The 25,308-nt window shown below is 44.0% G+C and overlaps 1 protein-coding gene across 2 annotated transcripts in view; it reads right to left on the reverse strand.

Annotated features, from left to right (window-relative positions):
- The window catches only part of vps16 (VPS16 core subunit of CORVET and HOPS complexes), a 97,899-nt gene that overhangs the window by 52,560 nt on the left and 20,031 nt on the right, over nt 1–25,308 (reverse strand). For both annotated transcript variants that reach the window (XM_056300984.1, XM_056300983.1), the window contains exons 5-11: nt 18,028–18,172; nt 12,595–12,710; nt 9,717–9,839; nt 8,244–8,299; nt 8,081–8,170; nt 7,243–7,414; nt 6,989–7,120 (exon numbers count right to left, since the gene is read on the reverse strand). In XM_056300984.1, the coding sequence (XP_056156959.1) occupies nt 6,989–7,120; nt 7,243–7,414; nt 8,081–8,170; nt 8,244–8,299; nt 9,717–9,839; nt 12,595–12,710; nt 18,028–18,172 (834 nt within the window). The remainder of the gene's footprint in view (nt 1–6,988; nt 7,121–7,242; nt 7,415–8,080; nt 8,171–8,243; nt 8,300–9,716; nt 9,840–12,594; nt 12,711–18,027; nt 18,173–25,308) is intronic.

The raw sequence follows: 25,308 nt of genomic DNA on the forward strand, positions 1-25,308 counted from the left end.
TTGTGTGGTGTTCTTCGTGATGCATGCTAATGATTTTTATCATTTATTTAGGCTTGATTTAAACTGATTATTTATTTCATGTTCTTTAACCAATGTGTTATCATCATCTTCCTCTACATTTAGGGACAGACAAAGGGACAGAGCTAGCTTAGTTTAGCCTGGCTGTTAGAGCCAAATTCCATTTAAGATTTTTTTTTTGTACATATTTAAGCGAAATTACACCACCTGGTGGGCACCCCCTGCAACTTGCAGAAAGTATAGCCCTGTATATCACATTATTACTTCCACGGCACCGGTTGATTGAAACACATGTGGAACTGTGGATATGGAAATGCTGTCAGAAACCTTAATCAGCCATTTACCTTTGTTTTTCAAGTGTCATGTTAACATTTACAACCCAGCCACTGAGGATGCACAAACCAGTGCATTCTTAGTGCCGGCCCAAAGCCCGGATAAATGGGAAGGGTTGCGTCAGGAAGAGCATCCGGCATAGGTTGAGGTACGCCGGGATACATGATCGTAAACCTTCTCCAAGTCCACAAAACACATGTACACTGGCTGGTCACACTCCCATGCCTCCCTCAGCACTTCTGTAAAGGTAAAGAACTCGTCCGTTGTTCCACAGCCAGGACATTATCTGCATTGTTCCTCCTGGATCTGAGGTTTGACAATCGGTCGGTGCCTCCTTTCCAGCACCCCAGAGTAAACTTTCCCAGGGAGGCTGAGCAGTGCGATGCCCTGATAATTGGAGCACACCCTCCGGTCCCCTTTTTTAAATATGGGAACCACCACCCCAGTCTGCCACTCCACAGGTACTGTCCCCAACCTCCACGCTACACACAGAGGTGATGAGGAGGTGATGGGCAGGTATGGTGTCAAGGAGAGGAATGTGGGAGGAAAGATGGTGTGAGGTGAACATATCTTTCAAGAAGAGGGAGGAACACAGGGTGACATACAAGAGTGGAGGAAAGTGCACACAGGTGGACTATATCTTATGTAGGAGGCGCGATCTGAAAGGGATTGGAGACTGCAAGGTGGTGACAGGGGAGAACGTTGCTAGGCAGCATCGGATGGTGGTCTGTAGGATGACTTTAGAGACCAAGGAGAGGAAGCAAATGAAGGCAGAGCTAAGGATCAAATGGTGGAAGTTGAAGAGGAAGACTGTTGTGTGGAGTTCAGGGAGGAGGTAAGACAGGCACTGGGTAGTAGTGAAGAGTTGCCAAATGGCTGAGCAACTACTGCAGAAATAGTGAGGGGGACAGCTAGGAAGGTACTTGGTGTGTCATCCGGATAGAGGAATGAAGACAAGGAGACTTGGTGGTGGAATGAGAAAGTACAGCAAAGTATACAGAGGAAGAGGTTGGTAAAGAAGTGGATAGTCAGAGAAGTCAGTTACCCCCTTCAATGTGAAGTGCTCTGGGTGTCTAGAAAAGCGCTGTATAAATGTAATCCATCATTATACAATATCATTAACAATGATAATTGTCTTGATGCATGCTCAATAATCCAGATAAGGAAATCCCAGAAAGTTGAATCAGGTAATCTGGACACAACGTTTATAGAGGGAAACATTTCATCACCCATCTAAGTGACCTCTTCAGTCTCACTTGACTGACTTTAGTGTATTTTGTAATCCTTATTTGATCAGTCTAGAAAAAATAGGATGTGATTTGTTACTTCTAGGGGCAGTATTTTGTATTTAAAAATACTCAAAAATATTTGTTAGCAGCGATTAGACTTGCGGCCTTTTTTCAATTTATATATTTAATGGAAGCAATGGTAATGATGAGGATGATGTGAAGACAGTTTGCCATCACATCATGCCATGATGCCATGAAGCAATGCAGTGTGTCTGGTGTGATGCTGATGTGCTCAGGCCTGATGGTTTCTCCTTCCCACTGGTACTGGCAGGAATTCCAGTAGCGTGAGGTTTTAACTGTTTTGAGTCAAGATGCATTGAAAAATACTGTTGTTTTCCAGCACATGTGTTGGTACATCTTGTGAACAAAGCAGTTCTGTGCTGGTACGCCTTGTATGTTTGACCTGCACACAGATGCCTCATTTCCTTATCCATGGCCACTTTGTCTTTGTCAAGGTCAGCACTACTCCACATGCACATTATTTACAAGCTGATCTATTTAACAGTATATCAAGCAGTATCACAGGACACATTTCAGAAAGTAGGGTTGACGTGTAAACTGACTGGATTCAAACCAATATCACTGATACAAACAAAATAAGAGTTGGTAAGACCGCTCTAAATTATTATAGGTCTTTATTTATTTATTTTTAAATGTATTTCTGATTTTTCCCTTTTTTCTCCCAATTTAGTGGCCAACCGATCCCTATTCTAATTCAAACACCCACCCTCGTACTGCATGCGTTCGTCAACTGCATCTCTCCGGCCGGCAGTCTCGAAGGAGACGCCTCCCCACTTTCGTGACAAGGCAACTCCAGGCCGAACCACTGTTTTTTCCAACACACACAGAGACGCATTCATGTGACGAACACAAGCCGACTCCGCCCCCCTCCCGAAGACAGCGTTGCCAATGATTGCTGCTTCATCGAGTCCGGCCATAGTCGGATCTGACGAGACCGGGGCGCGAACCCCAGTCCACAGTGGGCAACTGCATCGACACAAAGCCGATGCTTAGACCGCTACACCACCACGGACTGGTCTTTATTTATTTTTTAACAATACTTTATTAAAGAAAATGCAGCAATATGTTGTACAAAAATAAAAAAGGTCATACACAGGGCATTTTCAGTTTTTTCATTTTCTTCCCAACCCAAAACACCCTTAACCCCCTACCTTACACCCCATCCTGCAGGCCTCTTCCACAGCAAATAAATTACTACAGTAGTATAAATAAAGACGGAAATTACAGTAACTAAAATTAAATAAATAATAGAACACTACAATTCAGTATAAAAATAGAGATGTACACTACCGTTCAAAAGTTTGGGATCACCCAAACAATTTCGTGTTTTCCATGAAAAGTCACACTTATTCACCACCATATGTTGTGAAATGAATAGAAAATAGAGTCAAGACATTGACAAGGTTAGAAATAATGATTTGTATTTGAAATAAGATTTTTTTTACATCAAACTTTGCTTTCGTCAAAGAATCCTCCATTTGCAGCAATTACAGCATTGCAGACCTTTGGCATTCTAGCTGTTAATTTGTTGAGGTAATCTGGAGAAATTGCACCCCACGCTTCCAGAAGCAGCTCCCACAAGTTGGATTGGTTGGATGGGCACTTCTTTGAGCAGATTGAGTTTCTGGAGCATCACATTTGTGGGGTCAATTAAACGCTCAAAATGGCCAGAAAAAGAGAACTTTCATCTGAAACTCGACAGTCTATTCTTGTTCTTAGAAATGAAGGCTATTCCATGCGAGAAATTGCTAAGAAATTGAAGATTTCCTACACCGGTGTGTACTACTCCCTTCAGAGGACAGCACAAACAGGCTCTAACAGGTACTATTTAATGAAGATGCCAGTTGGGGACCTGTGAGGCGTCTGTTTCTCAAACTAGAGACTCTAATGTACTTATCTTCTTGCTCAGTTGTGCAACGCGGCCTCCCACTTCTTTTTCTACTCTGGTTAGAGCCTGTTTGTGCTGTCCTCTGAAGGGAGTAGTACACACCGGTGTAGGAAATCTTCAATTTCTTAGCAATTTCTCGCATGGAATAGCCTTCATTTCTAAGAACAAGAATAGACTGTCGAGTTTCAGATGAAAGTTCTCTTTTTCTGGCCATTTTGAGCGTTTAATTGACCCCACAAATGTGATGCTCCAGAAACTCAATCTGCTCAAAGAAGTGCCCATCCAACCAATCCAACTTGTGGGAGCTGCTTCTGGAAGCGTGGGGTGCAATTTCTCCAGATTACCTCAACAAATTAACAGCTAGAATGCCAAAGGTCTGCAATGCTGTAATTGCTGCAAATGGAGGATTCTTTGACGAAAGCAAAGTTTGATGTAAAAAAAATCTTATTTCAAATACAAATCATTATTTCTAACCTTGTCAATGTCTTGACTCTATTTTCTATTCATTTCACAACATATGGTGGTGAATAAGTGTGACTTTTCATGGAAAACACGAAATTGTTTGGGTGATCCCAAACTTTTGAACGGTAGTGTATATAAGTATCGGTATAAGTTATACTCATGAAGGCAGGGGGAAAAAGTAAATAAATACAATGAATAAAAGCAGTGGTTAATTGCACCATGACTGTTGCAGTACTGCTGAGAGTCCCAAACATAGTCTGGGACCTGCGGTTAGGGTATGTACACCCGAGAGCATACATATAACCACATTAACAATGCATGAGTCCCCTTAAAGAGGGGCTGGGTGGCAAACAGGCAGCAAGGCTCCCACATGTTGCAGACAGGACCACAACACACCTCCACGATGACGTTTCGCTGGCAGGCAGTCGCTCAAAATAACTGATTAATGGTTGCCAATGGGGAAAGAATCTGTCAGTGAAACCCCTCATAGAGAATTTAATTATTTCCAACTTCAAGAAAGACATTACATCGCGTATCCAGGATTTAAATAATGGCCGTAGAGAGGATTTCCATAGCAATTAGGGAGGTAAAGGCAATAACGTTAGTTTGAATATTGGTTGTGATGTTGTCTCCTGTTGGTCTTCCAAAAATGGCTATGTGAGGAGATGGTGAAATTTGAGTCTGTGTTATTTCGGGGACTACACTGAAAAAAAGACTCCCAAAGCCTAAATAATTTGGGACACGACCAGAGCATATGTGTTAGATCACACAGACAAAACGAGCATCTATTGAATTTATCTTCGATTGTATCTGGGTAAATTTGCCTTACTATAGTGGAGTCTGTGAAGCGCCTTAAACTGGATAAGGCTAAGCTGGGCACCAGAGCAGGTCAAGTTTACAGTTTTTAGGGCTTCTTCCCAGAATTGATCGGAGAAAGTAGTCTGTAACTCGCTCTCCCAGTTTGCTCTAATTTTCTCTAAAATCAATTCGTTTGTAGATAGTAAACGGTGATAAAGGTAAGAGACATGTCCCTTGGTTAAAGTACCAGCCATGAGTATGTGATCTGTGCCAGTGGCAGATGGAATTTGAGGGAAGATCGAAGAATGAGTCCTTGCAAAGTCCCATAGTTGAAGGTAACTAAAAAGGTCTGAGTTGTTTAGTTTGATAGTGGTGCACAATTGATCGAAGCTGGCAACTGACCCATCCACATACAAGCCCCCAAGCAGCACAAGCCCTTCCTATCTCACCCTAATCTAGGGTGTCCGTCAGGGTGCCCCAAGCCCTTTCTACCTCACCCTCACCTAGGTCATCTGTCAGGACGCCCCAAGCCCTTTCTACCTCACCCTCACCTCGGTCGTCCGTCAAGACACCCCAAGCCCTTTCTACCTCACCCTCCCCTAGGTCGTCCGTCAGGACGCCCCAAGCCATTTCTACCTCACCCTCACCTAGGTCGCCTGTCAGGATGCCCCAAGCCCTTTCTAACTCAACCTCACCTAGGTCATCTGTCAGGACGCCCCAAGCCCTTTCTACCTCAACCTCACCTAGGTCATCTGTCAGGACGCCCCAAGCCCTTTCTACCTCACGCTTACCTCGGTCGTCCGTCAAGACACCCCAGGCCCTTTCTACCTAACCCTCCCCTAGGTCGTCCATCAGGACGCCCCAAGCCGTTTCTACCTCACCCTGACCTAGGTCATCCGTCAGGACGCCCCAAGCCCTTTCTACCTCACGCTTACCTAGGTCGTCTGTCAGTACGCCCCAAGCCCTTTCTATCTCACCCTCACCTAGGTTGTCCGTCAGGACACTCCAAGCCCTTTCTACCTCAACCTCACCTCCTACGTCGTCCGTCAGGACGCCCCAAGCCCTTTCTATCTCACCCTCACCTAGGTCGTACAGCAGGACGCCCCAAGCCCTTTCTATCTCATCTTCACCTAGGTCGTCCGTCAGGACACCCCAAGCCCTTTCTACCTTACCCTCACCTGGGTCGTCCGTCAGGACGCCCCAAGCCCTTTCTACCTCACCCTGACCTCATAAGTCGTCTGTCAGGACGCCCCAAGCCCTTTCTACCTCACCCTGACCTCATAAGTCGTCTGTCAGGATGCCCCAAGCCCTTTCTATCTCACCCTCACCTAGGTTGTCCGTCAGGACACTCCAAGCCCTTTCTACCTCAACCTCACCTCCTACGCCGTCCGTCAGGACGCCCCAAGCCCTTTCTATCTCACCCTCACCTAGGTCGTCCAGCAGGATGCCCCAAGCCCTATCTATCTCATCCTCACCTTGGTCGTCCGTCAGGACACCCTAAGTCCTTTCTACCTTACCCTCACCTAGGTCGTCCGTCAGGACGCCCCAAGCCCTTTCTACCTCACCCTCACCTCATAAGTCGTCTGTCAGGATGCCCCAAGCCCTTTCTACTTCACACTGTTCAGAAAGGTGCAGTATAAATATGTGCATTATTTTATGTTGTTGTGTATGGCGACTTGTGAAGCTGTTCAGAAAGGTGAAGTACAAGTATGTGCATTATTTTATGCTGTTGTATACGGCACCTTGTGATGCTGTTCAGAAAGGTGCAGTATAAATATGTGCATTATTTTATGTTGTTGTGTGCGGCACCTTGTGATGCTGTCCAGAAAGGTGCAGTATAAATATGTGCATTATTTTATACTGTTGTGTGCGGCACCTTGTGATGCTGTTCAGAAAGGTGCAGTATAAATATGTGCATTATTTTATGCTGTTGTGTGCGGCACCTTGTGATGCTGTTCAGAAAGGCGCAGTATAAGTATGTGCATTATTTTATGCTGTTGTGTGCGGCACCTTTTGACGCTGTTCAGAAAGGTGCAGTATAAGTAAAGTGTACTACTGTCGTGATCTTTTCTTAGCCAAGTTAATGTGAATGTAATTTTTTGTATTTTAATTTTGGACTCCTTTTGTCAGTCAGTTGAGCCAGTTTGTGCCACCAAGTTCTAGAAAACTGTGTACTGACCCTGAGCAGAGCCTTCTGAGTTTGTGAGTCTTGTTCGTGTCCCGCTGCCTCCACACACTGTCGAACAGCCTCTCCCAGCATGCTTTGCTCCTTGATCTCCCTCAGGTACTCATCTGCCTTCTGACTGGACTTCTGCACATACACACATACACACACACACAGCTGCTGAGTGGGAATTGAGTTGACAACATTTTGTACACAGGTGCAGACAGACAGACACATGCGCTGACAGAGAGACGGGTGTGCAGACAGACCTCATACTCCTTATGGGCCTCCAGTAGCAGTGCTCCTGGGGCCATGGAGGCAATCTTGAAGATCTCCTCACAGACAGCTGGCACCTCCTGCAAGAGCTCATGACGAGAGCCTCCTATGAGCCGCACTCCATCCAACTCCCCAACACACACACACTCTTCATCCAGAGGATACCTGCCCTAGGGGTCAAGGGTCAAAACACAACCACGGGTCGGGGGAGGAGCCTGATCTGGATCCAACCAACCGTCTGTTTATGAATTTACTACCACTACTGAAAAGAAACACAGCTAGGTCAATTGGTTTAACTCTTTTATAGTTTTTGATTTGTACTCATGCTGCTAGTTGAATTACTCAGACACTGTTAACTAAACCATACGACTTCCACTGAACATTGTTCGATAACTAATTTCACAATATGACTGTCAGTACACCAGGGGTCCCCAACCTGTACTGTATAATCTATAATCAATAATCTATACTGTATAATCAATAAACTATACTGTACAATCTACAATCAAGAATCTATACTGTATAATCTATAATCAATAAACTATACTGTATAGTCTACAATCAATAATCTATACTGTACAATCTATACTGTATAATCAATAATTTGTACTGTATAATATGTAATCAATAAACTATACTGTATAATCTATAATCAATAATCTATATGCTATAACATCATGATCTCGTCATCATCTGTGAGTGTGTGTGTGGTGGACCCCAGGAAGAACAGGCAATGGTGCTAATGGGGATCCTAATAAAGGAACAAAGGAATATGACCGTCAACGAGACTAGACCATACTGCTCTGTAACTGAACATTGCTTAAAGGATACTGAATGGTGTCAGTACAGACTCCTGCCACCAGGAGCAGCCGATCCCACATTAACACCACAGATGGTTGCTGACTCTTGGGTCTACGACACCTGAAGAGATGGAGAGAGTGAGGCCAACAGAAAGACAGACAGACACAAGGACATTCTTACAGGTGATACATACCAGACCATTTGTTTTGGTGGAGTCCTGACCTTGGTGTCCACTTCACTGAGTTTATCCTGAGCAGAGAGAAGAAAGTTCATGTTCATCCAACAGCCTAGCTAAATGACCACTGAGTGGATCTGTGTCTGCAAATGGTTTCTTTATTCAATTCAAAGTGTTTACTCCTCAAAGAAATACATCATTGGCCTCTGGTTGCTTGGTCTAACCTAAACCTATTTTACAACGTTCCCAACAACACCTTTTCACCCCGTGCCTTTCCTTTTTTTTTTTTAAACATGTCATATACCCCTTTCACACTGGCCAAAAAACCCGCTAACATCCACCTCTGGTCAATGTAACATTGACCACCAAAGGCGGATGTTAGCGGGTTTTTTAGCCGGTGTGAAAGGGATAATTACATTACCTATCACACCTTGCATCCAAACTGCTTTGCTGATTTCAGTGAGGTGTCAGATGTAGAAGGACGAGGAGCGGATTGATCTACTGATGTGTGAATCACGGTGTCAATAGTGAACCAAGCATATCTACCAGCTACATGGCTAACCTAAGATCTAACCTATATATTAAGATCTAACCTACATACTAACCTAACCTTTAAACTAAGATCTAACCTATATACTAACAGCTAACCTATATCCCAACCTAACCTCTACACTAAGATATAACCTATATACTAAGATCTAGCCTATATACTAACCTAACCTTTAAACTAAGATTTAACCAATATCTCAAGATCTAACCTAAAAACTAACCTAACCTTTAAACTAAGATCTAACCTATATACCAACCAAACCTTTAAACTAAGACCTAACCTATATACTAAGATCTAACCTATATACCAAGATCTCAGATATACATTAACCTAACCCTTAAACTAAGATCTGACCTATATATTAACCTAACCTTTAGACTAAGATCTAACCTACATACTAACCTAACCTTTAAACTAAGATCTAACCTATATACCAAGAGCTAACCTATATACTAATCTAACCTTTAAACTAAGATCTGATCTATATACTAACCTTATCTTTAAACTAACCTATATACTAACCTAACATGTAAACTAAGCTTTGACCTAACCTTTAAACTAAGACGTAACCTATATACCAAGATCTAACTTATATACTAAGACATAACCTATATACCAAGATCTAACCTATATACTAAGATCTAACCTAAAGACAAAGAGCTAACCTATATACTAAGATCTAACCTATATACTAACCTAATCTTTAAATTAAGATCTAACCTATATACTAAGATTTAACCTATATACTAATGTAACATATATACTAAGATCTAACCTATATACTAACCTAACCTTTAAACTAAGATCTAACATACGTATATACTAACCTAACCTATATACTGAGATCTAACCTATATACTAAGATCGGCAGACAGACAGAGAGATAGTCAGGTAAACAGACACAGAAAGACAATTGAAAGACAGACAGACTTCCTGTTTACCTGAAGGTGGGCAGATCCTGTCCACAGGTGTCCAGTGTCTGTAAACAAGGCCAGGTATTTGTAGCTGAAGGACACGGCCATGTGGACAATACTGCTGACTTGAGGACTCAGTCCAGGGGGAGTCTATAAGACATCCACACACACAAAACATAACACACCAACACATACACATTAACATTACACAGCACAACAGTAGAAACCATTACATCGAAGTTTTGTGGTAGAATTTATCTGCTGATGTGGTCTTTAATCTGGGTGTCTATCTGTGTCTATCTGCTGATGTGGTCTTTAATCTGGGTGTCTATCTGTTGATACGGTCTTTAATCTGGGTGTCTATCTGTTGATGTGGTCTTTAATCTAGTTGTCTATCTGCTGATGTGGTCTTTCATCTGAGTGACTATCTGCTGATGTGGTCTTTCATCTGGGTGTCTATCTGCTGATGTAGTCTTTCATCTGGGTGTCTATCTGCTGATGAGGTCTTTAATCTGGGTGTCTATCTGCTGATGTGGTCTTTAATCTGGGTGTCTATCTGCTGATGTGGTCTTTAATCTGGGTGTCTATCTGTTGATGCGGTCTTTAATCTGGGTATCTATCTGCTGATGTGGTCTTGAATCTGGGTGTCTATCTGTTGATGCGGTCTTTAATCTGGGTATCTATCTGTGTCTACCTGCTGATTGGTCTTTAATCTGGGTGTCTCTATCTGCTGATGTGGTCTTTAATCTGTGTGTCAATCTGTGTCTGTCTGCTGATGTGGTCTTTAATCTGGGTGTCTATCTGCTGATGTGGTCTTAAATCTGGGTGTCTATCTGCTGATGTGGTCTTTAATATGGGTGTCTATCTACTGATGTGGTCTTTAATCTGGGTGTCTACCTGCTGATTGGTCTTTAATCTGGGTGTCTCTATCTGCTGATGTGGTCTTTAATCTGGGTGTCTATCTGCTGACGTGGTCTTAAATCTGGGTGTCTATCTGCTGATGTGGTCTTTAATATGGGTGTCTATCTGCTGATGTGGTCTTTAATCTGGGTGTCTACCTGCTGATTGGTCTTTAATCTGGGTGTCTCTATCTGCTGATGTGGTCTTTAATCTGGGTGTCTATCTGTGTCTATCTGCTGATGTGGTCTTTAATCTGGGTGTCTATCTGCTGATGTGGTCTTTAATATGGGTGTCTATCTGCTGATGTGGTCTTTAATCTGGGTGTCTATCTGCTGATGTGGTCTTTAATATGGGTGTCTATTTGCTGATGTGGTCTTTAATCTGGGTGTCTATCTGTGAACCATCAACAGGCAACAGTGAGATCTCTAGTTTTGCTCATCCAACACAGAAAAAGCACGGGCACATGGACTGTACAGCTATTTAAATAACCTTCATACTAACCTGAACCACAGCACAGTGTCAACCCAACACAAGCTCAAGTCTACAAATTCATTACTACTACTACTACTACTTTCGGCTGCTCCCGTTAGGGGTCGCCACAGCGGATCATCCGTCTCCATCTCTTCCTGTCTTCTGCGTCTTCCTCTGTCACACCAGCCACCTGCATGTCCTCCCTCACCAAATCCATAAACCTCCTCTTTGGCCTGCCTACAAACTCATTACAAAATGTAATAAAAGCTAGCAAGAAGAACGTAGGCAGTTAACTACACAACATTTAATATTTTTTATGATCCACATCTTCTCTGGAAAGTTTCAATTCAGTAACGCCCACATTAACTAAATGTTCTAGTTTTTAGCACAACAAAATTATGAGAAGGTATAACAAATGTTAATGTCTCTAATCCCCAAAACACAGGAGAGGTGACGGTCACATGAAATCACAGTGCCATGACAGTTATGATTTATAAGTGGCAGCACAAACTATTGGGACAACAAGTAGGCAACGTCGTTAACACATCAGCCTGAGTTCAAACGTAATTTTGGCATGGTTTTGGCCCATTTGGTCTACCACATGCTGAAACTGGTGCCTCACACATCTTTTACATCATATGTACCCCTTCATTCAGCTCCCTCCCCTCTTTCTCCTAACAATTGTTATCCTTTCATTTTTTTTTCTCCCCCTTTTCCTTCCCAATTGCACTTGGCCAATTATGCCACTGTTCCCGAGCCATCCTGGTCTCTGCTCCACCCCCTCTGCTGATCCGGGGAGGGCTGCAGACTACCACACGTCTCCTCCAATACATGTGGAGTCACCAGCCACTTCTTTTCACCTGACAGTGAGGAGTGTCACCAGGGGGACGTAACGCGTGGAAGGATCACACTACTCCCCCCAGTGCCCCCTCCCCCCTGAACAGGCACCCCAACTGACCAGAGGAGGTGCTAGTGCAGTGACCAGGACTCATACCCACATCCGGCTTCTCACCCACTGACATGGCCAGTTGTGTCTGTAGAGACACCTGATGAAGCCGGAGGCAACACAGGTATTTGAAGTGGTGATCCCCATGTTGGTAGGCAACGGAATAGACCGCCACGCTATCCGGACGCCCCGTCAGTACAAGCCTGTTTCATGCCATAAGAAATCAGCAGGTTAGGTGATTGCATCTGGCATGAAACACGCTTGTACTGTCTCATAAAGAATTTACTTGACTCACTGGATTATTTTGCTCCTTATTTGTTGAGCACTTTCCCTACCGTTGAGTGTTTCTTTTAACGAAGTTATATCCGTATTTTTATATATATATATAAATATATATATATCGTTTTTTCTCCGAAACCGTCAATGGTGTTATAAGTGCTCAACACAGATACAGGAAAACTTTTTTCCTGTATCTGTGTTGAGATATATATCTATCTATATCTATATATATATATAGATATAGATATATATATATGTGTGTGTGTGTGTGTGTGTGTGTGTGTGTGTGTGTGTGTGTGTGTGTCTTACCACAGCTGTACAGGAAGTGTTATCTAGTATGAAAAGGTCAGTTCCATTGGCCAGCAGAACCTTGGTCTGTCTATCCTGAGTCAGTACAGCCCAGCAGGATGGTGCCCCTTGCAGGGCTGCAGGACACAAAACAGAAGATACACAATCAACACAACTCTGGTCATGGTTAGCTGGATGTGGCTGTCATTCCAACAGGCATCATGTTGATGTTCATGTATCATGTCATCTGTATCATGACAAGCCAATTAGCTGGAATTACTTTTCTGCTAACAGATATAAAGAAAGACTGGCAGCATGTGTGGGAGTGGCACCTTTGAGTTCGAAATCATCTTCTCCATCATTTATTTTGGCTGTTTTGGTTTTGACCTGTGTCCGTTCATCTCTGTTTGAGTGCCCTCTACAGCCCCAGAGAAGTTAGATGTAGGAAGAGGCCCCGTCAGTGCTCGAGTGTTGGCTGATCAGGAGCAGAAACCTTTTTACAGCTAGGCCAGAGACATCTTTTGCTAGTGTGTGTTTGTTTAGTAACAATCCCGTTATTTTTTGTTCTTTACAAACAACTCTGTAACGCAAACCTGGAATAAACCTAGACCTTTACTTTTCAACCATTGCCTCCAGCTGGACATTCCCTCTTTTCTAACTTCCTCAGTCTTCAAAGCAAAGCGGGTCAAATCTTTTCCTACTCAGCCATCCGAGTGACAGAGGACAGATCAGGTGCTCTTGACAAAACTGACGCTACATTAGTAAAAAGCTCTGCTAAACGATTTTTGATTTTCAGATTCTGGAAATGGATTCTAAATGGAGCTGGATATTGTCTGTTGGACAACAGAATCCTGTGCTTGAACTGGAAGCTTCCAGCGCTGTTGAAAATGGTTGCCGTAGCTCTAGCTCTGCTTTAAATGAGTGTTTTTTTGTCTCTTTACTATTTTTGTGAAGTGTTCCCCCCCCCTTTTTCTCCCCGATTGTATCCGGCCAATTACGCTACTCTTCTGAGCCATCCGGTGGCTGCTCCACCCCGTCTGCTGATCCGGGGAGGGCTGCAGACTACCACATGCCTCCTCCCATACATGAGTCACAGGCCGCTTCTTTTCACCTGACAGTGAGGAGTATCACCAGGGGGACATAGCGCGTGGGAGGATCACGCTATGCCCCCCAGTTCCCCCTCCCCCCCAAACAGGTGCCCCGACTGACCAGAGGAGGCACTAGTGTAGTGACCAGGACACATACCCACATCTGGCTGCCCACCCGCAGACATGGCCAATTGTGCCTGTAGGGACCCCTGACCAAGCCGGAGGTAACACAGGGATTCGAAATGGCGATCCCTCTGTTGGTAGGCCACAGAATAGACTGCCACGCTATCCGGACGCCCTGTATATCTTAATTTTAATTATAAATCTGTGTTGGCTGCCATTAGCTATGACAGACAAACACTACTGGACATCAGGAATATGACAGACAGGGTTTACATCGAGAACAACAGTGATCACGGACTAGCTATTGTTCAGGTTAGGGTTATTGAAGGAGTTGTTGGACTGCATCCATCTCAGGGCTAGAGTTCCAGTTTAAAAGGTCCTGGTACTGCTTTTTCCACCTGTCTTTGATTGACTCATCTGTTTGCAGAAAGACTGGACAATGGAATCCATCTCGTTGGTGCTGAAAGAGAGCTGAGGAAGGCCTTATCTGCAATAAATCAAGGTAAGTTGAAAATTACCTGCTGAGAAAAGCTGTGAGATGGAGCTTCACCTCTCCAGCAGCATCCCATCTTGGTGGAGTTTGGGAAAGGCTAATTAGAATGGAGAGGCAAGTGCTCCACTCTGTCTTGCATTAGCAAACCCTGGATGATGAAGGCCTGTCTACTCTTTTGTGTGAGGTGGAGTCAATTCTAAACAGTCGTCACATCACTACAGTGTCAGGAGAACCACTTGACCTGGAGGCCTTGACCCTTAGCCACATCCTTCTAGGAAACACCAAACCTTATCTACCACCTTTGAAAAGTCTGACACGTATGTACGGAGATGCTGGAAACAACACAACACAATTAAATCCCCTGGCTTTGTTTTATTTTTTTTTTTTTTTAAATGCAAATATTTAATCATAAATATTTTATGGTAATTTCAAACTTAACTAAAAAATTGAAAATTACAAACTTCTTTTTTATTTATTGTAAATGACCTCTCACAACCCACCTGCAGTACCTCCATGGTCCACCAGGGGAATCACTGCCCTAGAGCAGTGTTTCTCAAACTTTTTTCAGCCAAGGCACCCTTTTTAAGTGCCTAAAATCTCAAGGCACCCCAGTGTAAAAATATAGCTAAAAACGACACTGCATCCCTCTATTAGTGCAAATATCCTTTTTTATTTTTAGGGGACGGCGTGTATCAATGAACAGATAGGCAGACAGATAATAAGGTGGGTAAAGAGATAACATCCCTCCAGAATAAAAAATAAAGTGTCAAAATAAGTCCTTCAAACTGCCATCCCCCTTCCCAGCATAATGAAGTGACAGGAACTTCACACAAAGAAATGGCAGGAACACTCCCATCTGTACTCTTCCATCCAGCCTCTGTACACACACACACACACACACACACACACACACACACACACACACACAACCCGCATTTAAAAAGTGAGATAGGCCTACATGTGCACATGAACACACACTCACGCACAAATATGCCACAACTGAGAGCCAGGGGTGCATAGGGGAGAGAGAGAGGCCGAGAGGGGGCGTGACTCACCATCAATGAGAGACTTGGGCCTGGGAAGACGCACAAAGCTGCCCTATCCTGGTAGGGATGGATGAGAGGCAGACACGTAGATCCTGGTCCACAGTCCTTAGTCGCTCCCTGTACCTGTTCTTGATGTACGTCAGGCTTGAAAAACTCAGTTCACATAGATAGGTTGTGGAGAAGGGTAGTTAAATAGCAACAGCGCATCTTGAAGCCAATGGGTACTCGTTTCCCACTGATATCCAAAAGCTGTCCAGTTCCACAACACAAAATCTCATTTTCAAAGTGCGATCTTCCCTGATCTCCATCAGTTGTTCCTGTATTGGAAGTGAGCAGTCCTTTGCACTTTCCATTGCACGCGCACTCCAAGGATCACGGACCCAGTCAAACTCAGCATATGACTCAGAGGGAAAATAGTGATTGAATCGCTCGTCAAGAGTGGTCAGATGCTGGGCTATTACGCCTGACAATGTGGTGTTGTTTGTATGCATATTGCACAGGGGAAACATATCCAGCCTGCCCTGGTCTACAAAGGAACGCCAGAGTGTGAGCTTGGACCTGAAGCCGCGTAGTTTGTCAGATGAGGAGAGGAGGGTTTCTTGTCTACCTTGCATTTTGATATTCAGCTCGTTTATGTGCTTAAATATGTCAGCCATATGCGCACCACTGCTCGTCTGCGAGTAGCTCTGCAAATGCAGGTTTCTCGTCTATCACGAAGGCCCTCAATTCTTCTCTTAACTCGTACACTCGGGTCAAAACTTTACCCCGTGAAAGCCAGCGGACAGCCGTGTGTAACAACAAGCTTTGATGCTCTGCTCCCATTTCCTCGCAAAGAATGGAAAAAAGGCGGCTCTTTAACGGGCGCGCCTTGATGTAATTAACCATGTCCACTGCTTTGTTCAGTACGTCGGAAAGTTCTTTTGGTAGCGTCTTAGCAACAAGTGCCTCTCGGTGAAGGAAGCAGTGGGTTGTTCGTATATCAGGGTTTTGCGCTTTGGCCCTGGTAATGAAACCTTTGGCACTGCCCGTCATTGCAGCCGCGCCGTCGGTGCAAATACTGATACAGTTCTTCCAGCTCAAACCACCCTTGTCAAGATACTCAGTTGTCACACGGAAGATTTCTTCTCCTGTAGTGTTGTTGGGGAGCAGTTTGCAAAATAAAAAGTTCTCTCTAATACGGCCCCCATCAACAAAGCAAACATTTGCTAAAAGCTGAGCGTGCCCGCTCACATCAGTTGACTCGTCGAGTGGTAAGGAGAAATGTCCACTGGCCTTGATTTTATCCAAAACGACATCTTCAATATCGGCAGACATGCTGTTGATTCGCCTCGCTATTGTGCAGTCTGACAGCGGGACCTTGGCTACTTCTTTGGCAGCTTGTGGGCCAAGCATTTTGGTAACGATTGCCGTGCAAGCAGGTATTATGACGGACTCTGCGATTGTGTGGGGCTTCTTGGCTTTCGCTACTATTTCTGCTACGAGGTAGCTGGCCTCCAGAGCCTTCTCGGATACTTTGGCAGCTTTACACATGACTTTCTCTTGCTGCGATTGCTGGGTTTTAAGGCGAACAAAGTACTCCTTCCCCTTGTTTTTAAGGTGTGGGTGTTTTTGCTTCAGATGTCGTTTGAGTTTGTTGGGAACCATAGTTTGGTTTGCCAGTGTCTTTCCACATACGAGGCAGAGCGGGAGAGGGCATGCATCATCGGTACTAATGAAGCCAAGTGCAATGTAGCTGTCGTGGTATCGTAAAATCTTTGTCTTTGTCTTTTTAGCCTTGCCCTTGCTAGTAGCCTTGCCCTTACTAACATTAGCATCTCCCGGTGGTACGACGGGTGCAGAGGACTCCGAACTGGAGGATAAAAGCCGGTTGTTGCTAGAAGAAGGCTCCGGTTCACTGTCAGTGTCTGTTGAAGTATCCCCATCTGTTGGAGCTTCTGGTGGGACTTTTCTTTTTAGGAAACGATCCATGGCTTGGTTTTGGGTTTTAGCGGCATCAAAATGTCAGGACGTGTAAAATGATAACAACGATGCCCTGACCTTACGTGACCGCGCACTGCACTGACCCGTATGTAACGTGGGAGGGGAAATGGGCACGCGAGACAGTTTCTCATGAGTATGTAGGCTATTTATTTATCTGAAATGAATTTATTTATCCATTTATTTATTCATCCATTCATTTATTCAGTAACATTTTGTAAAATAAATTAGTATTTTAATTTTTGATAATTGATATGAAAATGTTAGATTTGCAAATTTTTTCACGGCACCCCTGACACTGTCAGACGGCATACCAGGGTGCCGCGGCATACAGTTTGAGAAACGCTGCCCTAGAGGATTCTTCCTCCCTCACCCCGTGAGATGGTCAGCCTTTCTACATGCTAACTACTCTCGTTTATGCAAAGAACACTGGTCTACATGTCAGGCCACACCCTATGGTATTTGAACGTAAATTCATTTACATTATTTTACGTTACTATGGTAACCAGTAAGAGCATCATGCTGGATGAAAGTTACACAACAATGTGAGTTTAAATTACATCTTATTCAGATTGCTATTCACTGTATAAAAATAATTGCTCTGTTACATTCGTGAGCCAGTCCATAAAAACTACTGTACACCACAGGTCTCCCTGCCCACAGTCACAACACTAAAGCTGCTGAACACAAAAACACACAAAATCACAGACACACAAACACAATCTACCTGGAATCTCAGGTAGTCGCCTCAGTTTTAGGTCGTCAATGTTTGTTGCCAGGGTGAAGCGGGAGGCTCCTGTTACTATGGCAACCCCAGTTCCATAGGGTGAATGGAAAACTTTGGCCTCCAACACTTGACTCTGGACTACCTCCTAGAGGGAGAGGCAGAGAGAGAGACGGAGACAGACAGAGAGAGAGACAGACAGAAAGAGACAGAGAGTTAGAGAGAGATAGAGACAGAGACAGACAGAAAAAGACAGAGCGACAGAGACCGACCGACAGACAGACAGACAGACAGACAGACAGACAGAGAGAAAGAGACAGAGAGAGATTGAGACAAACACAGGGACAGAGAGAGAGAGAGAAACAGACAGACAGAGAGTTAGAGAGAGATAGACAGAGACAGACAGAAAAAGACAGAGCGACAAAGACCGACCGACAGACAGACAGAGAGAAAGAGACAGAGAGAGATTGAGACAAACACAGGGACAGAGAGAGAGAGAGAAACAGACAGACAGACAGAGAGAGCGAGAGACAGACAGACAGAGAGAGACAGACAGACAGACAGACAGAGTGAGAGACAGAGACAGAGAGATAGACAGACAGACAAACGGAGAGAGAGCGAGAGAGAGACAGCGAGATTGAGATTTTAAAAGCATTTATTCAAAAGACTGAAAAAAATCCAAAAAAAAATTTCCACGACAAAAAAAATCATTGTACAGCACGATTAAAAGAACAATTTCATCACATGCTTAAAAATGGTATTAAAAATTAAGTCTTCACCTGCCACAGAACCAATTGCATCATTATAGCACCACTTTTTGATAAATCCCCCATGTTACTTTAAAGCAGTGTTTCTCAACCCAGTCCTCAAGGACCCCCTACCCTGCAGATTTTCTTTGCAACCCTGAATAGGTATCTGTTTGTAGCTATTCAACCAATTAGCAATGAATGTCAGAGTTTGCACACCTTGCATAATTAAGTGCTATGAGATGATTGGTTAAGTACAAGCAGGGCTACCTATGCAGGGTTACAATGAAAAACAGCAGGATAGGGGGTCCTTAGGGACTGGTTTGAGAAACACTGCTTTAAAGAATCTAAACTCAACCCAGACTCTGGCTTTCACCACTGAGATGAAAACAGGAAGTACTTCCTGCCCTATCCTGTTCTCAACTCTGTTCTTTCTGCTACTATAGATGAAAACAGAAAGTACTTCCTGCCCTGTCCTGTTCTTCACTGTGTTCTCCTGCTACTGTAGATGAAAACAGGGAGCACTTCCTGCCCTGTCCTGTTCTTCACTCTGTTCTCCCTGCTACTGTAGATGAAAACAGGAAGTACTTCCTGCCCTGTCCTGTTCTCAACTCTGTTCTCCCTGCTACTGTAGATGAAAACAGGAAGTACTTCCCACCCTGTCCTGTTCTCCACTCTGTTCTCCCTGCTACTGTAGATGAAAACAGGAAGTACTTCCTGCCCTGTCCTGTTCTCAACTCTGTTCTTCCTGCTACTGTAGATGAAAACAGGAAGTACTTCCCACCCTGTCCTGTTCTCAACTCTGTTCTCCCTGCTACTGTAGATGAAAACAGGAAGTACTTCCTACCCTGTCTTGTTCTCCACTCTGTTTTTCCTGCTACTGTAGATGAAAACAGGGAGTACTTCCTGCCCTGTCTTGTTCTCAACTATGTTCTCCCTGCTACTGTAGATGAAAACAGGGAGTACTTCCTGCCCTGTCCTGTTCTCAACTCTGTTCTTCCTGCTACTGTAGATGAAAACAGGAAGTACTTCCTACCCTGTCCTGTTCTCCACTCTGTTCTTCCTGCTGCTGTAGATGAAAACAGGGAGTACTTCCTGCCCTGTCTTGTTCTCAACTCTGTTCTTCCTGCTACTGTAGATGAAAACAGGAAGTACTTCCTACCCTGTCCTGTACTCAACTCTGTTCTTCCTGCTGCTGTAGATGAAAACAGGGAGTACTTCCTGCCCTGTCCTGTTCTCAACTCTGTTCTCCCTGCTACTGTAGATGAAAACAGGAAGTACTTCCTACCCTGTCCTGTACTCCACTCTGTTCTCCCTGCTACTGTAGATGAAAACAGGAAGTACTCCCTGCCCTGTCCTTTCTCCACTCTGTTTTTCCTGCTACTGTAGATGGACAGTTTGGTCTCCCTTACTATCAGATTTAGTAGTTGTCACTTGGCAGTGTCAGATTTTTTTGTAGCCAACTCCCAAAATGAAGACAGTCTTGGAGCACCTCTCACCAAACAGCCTAAAAACATTCTTCAGTGTATTAAAAAGTTTGCAGAGTCTTTTGCACCAGTAAAAACAATGAAAAACAGTTTCAACTTCACCACAATATGGACATTCATTTGAAAGAGAGACAGACAGACAGACAGACAGAGAGACGGACAAAGACAGACAGAGACAGACAGACAGACAGAGACAGAGAGACAGACAGAGAAAGACAGAGACAGCGAGAGACAGTCAGAATCCCCCTACTTCTCAGAGGACATCTTCCCCACCCTTGAGACAGAGATATACCATTTCCAGGCCCAGGGAAATGTGCTCATATGTGGGGACACAAACACACACACACAGGAACACTCGCTGACCTCACAGATCCACAAATGGACATTTACATCTCCAGTGAAAATATCTCTCACCCTTTTACTCTCTCCACAGGAACAATAGTGAGAAGGTCATTAACAAGAGGGGAGAGACCTCCTGCAGCTCTGTCAGAGCCTCAGTCTGTACACTGTCAACGGTAGGACACGGGGGACAGCCTGGGTAGATTCACCTACTGCTCACCTCTTGTCCACAATACTATAGGTTATATAATCACAGACTTTGACCCTTCCTCTCTCAGCTCATTTACTGTCACACCACTGACCCCTCTGTCTGATCACAGCCAAATTACCCTGTTTATTACAAGATCACACATTAAAATGGCACACACACAACCCAGTAAGCTGTACAATATCACATATTCATACAGATGGGACCAAAACAGTGCAGAACAACACCAGAAGGCAACTGATACCCCCAAAATCCAAACACTTTTAGACAACATTCTGGATTTTACAGACTCCTACAGTAAAGAAAGCTTCAATCTAGCAGTAAACAATATTAACAATATATTCAGGCAAACAGCAAAGGAGGCACAACTGACACTGACCATGAACAAACCAAAAACTGCAACAAATAACAACTGGTTTGATAATAACTGTAAAATTATTAGGAAAAAAACTTAGAATGCTATCAAATCAAAAACACAGAAATCCCTATAAGGCTGATGTAAGCTTTCTTTACTGTGAGACCCTAAAACTCTACAAACGTACACTCAGACTCAAAAAACAACAATACAGCAAACAGCAACTGACATTAATTGAGGAGGCAATCAACACAAACAACTTCTGGCAACATTGGAAACACCTACACAAACCCCAACACCAGGAATTAGCTACACAAAGCAGTGATATATGGACAACTCACTTTAAAACACTATACCATCCATCAATCAATCCTTTATCTTAACCGCTTATCCTGCTCTCAGGGTCACGGGGATGCTGGAGCCTATCCAGTCATTGGGCAGCAGGTGGGGAGGACACCCTAGACAGGCTGCCAGACCATCACAGGGCCCACACACACACACACACACACACACACACACACACACACACACACACACACACACACACACACACACACACACACACACATTCCTTCCTAGGGACAATTTAGTACGGCTGATTCACCTGACCTACATGTCTTTGGACTGTGGGAGGAAACTAGAGCACCTGGAGGAAACCCACGCAGACACGGGGAGAACATGCAAACTCCACACAGAGGACGACCCAGGATGACTACCCCGGAGCTCGAACCCAGGACCTTCTTGCTGCGAGGCGACCGCACTAACCACTGCGCCACCATGTCGCTAAAACACTATACCACACTGTTCAAATGCATGTAAACACAGAGCAATCCTACATTCATGAGAAGTGGACTAAATTGGAGCTAGCTATAAAAGACAATCAGAATCCATTAGACTCCCTAATTATTGAGCAGAAACTCCTTAAGAACCTGCAGGCCCTCAAATTTAAAAAAGTTTGTGGACCTGATGGCAGCTTGAACGAAATGCTAAAAAATGTGAACAAGAAATTCCAGTTGGCTATATTCAAACTTTTCTGTTTGGTTCTGAGTGTAAGCTATTTTCCTGACATCTGGAATTATGGATTTATAACCCCAATCTATAAAAGCAGAGACAAACTTGACCCTAATAATTCCCGAGGCATCTGTGTGAACAGTGATCTGGGGGAGGTTTTCTGTAGTATTATGAATGCCAGACTTCTGAACTTCCTTACCAAGCACCATGTCTTGAGCAAAAGCCAAATTGGATTTCTACCAAAACACCGCACAACTGATCATATTTACACCCTACATACCCTAACTGATAAACATATAACACAAAATACAACAACAATTTATGCCTGTTTTATTCACTTCCAAAAAGCCTTTGATTCTATTTGGCATGCAGGACTGTTCTACAAAGTTATTGGGAGTGGTGTAGGGGGTAAAACATATTATTAAATCAGTGTACTCGGGCAATATGTGCAACGTAAAAATTGGCAAAAAAGAACAGAATTCTTTACCCAAAGGCGAGGTGTCCATCAGGGCTGTACCCTCAGTCCCGCACTCTTCAATATCTACATCAATGAATTGACTACTATACTAGAAAAGTCCTCTGTCCCCAGGGCAAGTCTCCACAATCAGGAGGTGAAATAACTACTCTTTGCAGATGACCTGGTTCTGCTGTCCCCCACAGCAGATGGCCTACAGCAGAGCTTGGATCTGCGAGAACATTACTGCCAGACCTGGGCCCTGACAGTAAACCTCAAAAAGACCAAAATAATTATATTCCAAAAGAGATCCAGGTCTCAGGACGTTCTTCCTAAATTCTCAATTGGTACAAAACATATGGAGTACTGCACAGACTACTCATATCTAGGATTAAAACTACGTTCAACTGGACATTTTAATGAAGCAGTTCATGAGATGAGAGGGAAAGCAAGCCGGGCTTTCTAAACCATAAAAATAAATATACAAACAGAAATACCAGTTAGAATTTGGTTAGAATTAACTGAGTGTGTTATTGAACCAAGTGCACTCAATGGCAGTAAGGTGTGGGGTCCACTTACAACACAAGACTTTACTCAATGGGATAAACACCCCATTGAGACCCTGCATGCAGAGTTCTGTAAGATCCTCCTACATGTCCAGAGGAAAGCTACAAACAATGCATGCAGGGCAGTAGGCCAATACCCACCAATACTAAAAATACAAACAAGAGCAATTAACTTTTGGACACATCTAAAACTAAGTGACCCCCTCTCGTACCATCACCAAGCCCTGCAATGCCAAGAGCTGAATAGTAATAGGGACCCCCTTACCCAACTGGTCCTGAGGCTGAGAGCACATACCTGCTCTGTTAACACACCTCAGCAACACAACACATCACCAATCAGACCCAACACATTACCAAACAGTTAGAACAAAACTACATCACAAATTGTAACACAAACAAACACACAGAGCAACATGCAGTGCTGTCTGTCTCTACATGGACAGTCCCCCATAGCAGATGATGTGAGCATGGTGACTGATCAACAACTGAAAAGAACCGTGACTGTGTGCAGACTGAGTGAGCACATCCTTGCTATTGAAAAGGGGACACAGGGAAACCTGCCCCCTGCAGAGCAAAGGCTGTGCTGACACTGCACCCTCATCATCATCACTGCAGCCTCAGTGAACCTGAAACAAAGCTACACTTCCTCACCACATGTGAACACATATACATGTTGGAGAAGCACATTTTAAACAATTCCAACGAATAACAAAAGGTTTTCTAAACCTGCCAGATGAAGAAAAACTACCGGTCCTACTAGGAGAAGACCCAAATTGCTGTAGGTTAGCAGCAGTCTATGTTGCTGCTGCCATAAAGTGAGGCACACTGAGTTTAAGTTAGCAGCAGTCTATGTTGCTGTTGCCATAAAGTGAGGGACAGTGAGTGTAAGCAGCAGTCTATGTTGCTGCTGCCATAAAGTGAGGGACAGTGAGTGTAAGCAGCAGTCTATGTTGCTGCTGCCATAAAGTCAGGCACAGTGAAGGTAAGTTAGCAGCAGTCTATGTTGCTGCTGCCATAAAGTGAGGCACAATGAGTGTAAGTTAGCAGCAGTCAGTCTATGTTGCATATGCACGCAAGATGCAACCTCCAGTTGCCTTCTCTGGAAGCTCGAATCAGGCCCAACATACTCTCTGTCATATCAAGGTATGACATGCAAAAGGCTGAAGGACCATGCTAGGTATGGAGGGAGTCTATGTAGACCTGGAACAGTTCCATGGTGCGGCTGATAGCAACATTCTCAAAAAGTTGTTTGAGTGTTGCCTGACGGCTGTCACAATGGAAGTTGTCGATGCTTCTCAGGGCTTCTTCAAGGTGGCAAACCTCTGTTGGATATGGGTCTTTAAGCCACAGAAGAAAGCCTTTCCAGGCAAGTCGCATCAGTGCTTTGTAAACAAGCTTGTGTAGCCTGACAGCTCTGTTGTACTTTCTGCCTTCCATCACACCAGCTACTGACCCCTCAGCAATGACACCAGATTCCACACAGAGGTCCCTCAACCCTGCATCTTTAAAAAGTTTCCCCAGAATGGAAAGAAGATTGCAAATGGTGTGGAACACACCCATCCTGATATCAATGTTGTTGAACTTGTCATGTTTCCGCACGATTTCTGTTGCTTTGGCATAGAGTGCTTGGTCAAACACACAGACGACTGTCTATAACTGCAGGGACTCCATGATGCCTACTGTCGGGTTAAGTATTTCATACACTGTAGACAACTCTTCTTTGTCCAGAATTATAGATGGGCAGCATCACTGCTTTGGGGCTGATACTTCTCTCCTTTGACTTGGTGACAGTAGGCATAATTCTTTGAGGTGCAGGTCCAATGACTTTTGCCTGAACAGCTATGCCATTGACTCGTTGGGAGGTTCCTGCTCCACTAATTGTCTCTTCTAGCCAGTCTATGTTGTCAAAGGCCAGGGTAGTAAAGACATTTCAATAGATGTTTTCAGGTAGTGGTACGCCATCCCTCGACAGTTCCATCTTCTGCAGACACAGTGCTGTGTCAATCTCTTCAACGTGAGAATATGACACCGTGTCCGAGGCGATTCAATGTGTGTAAAAGTTCTGTGTTTCCTGTCAAGGACTTCACAGCAAATGGAAGCAGTAGGTGTTTTGGTGAC

This window comes from Lampris incognitus, chromosome 21 (genome assembly GCF_029633865.1).
Source record: "Lampris incognitus isolate fLamInc1 chromosome 21, fLamInc1.hap2, whole genome shotgun sequence".
NCBI lineage: Eukaryota > Metazoa > Chordata > Actinopteri > Lampriformes > Lampridae > Lampris > Lampris incognitus.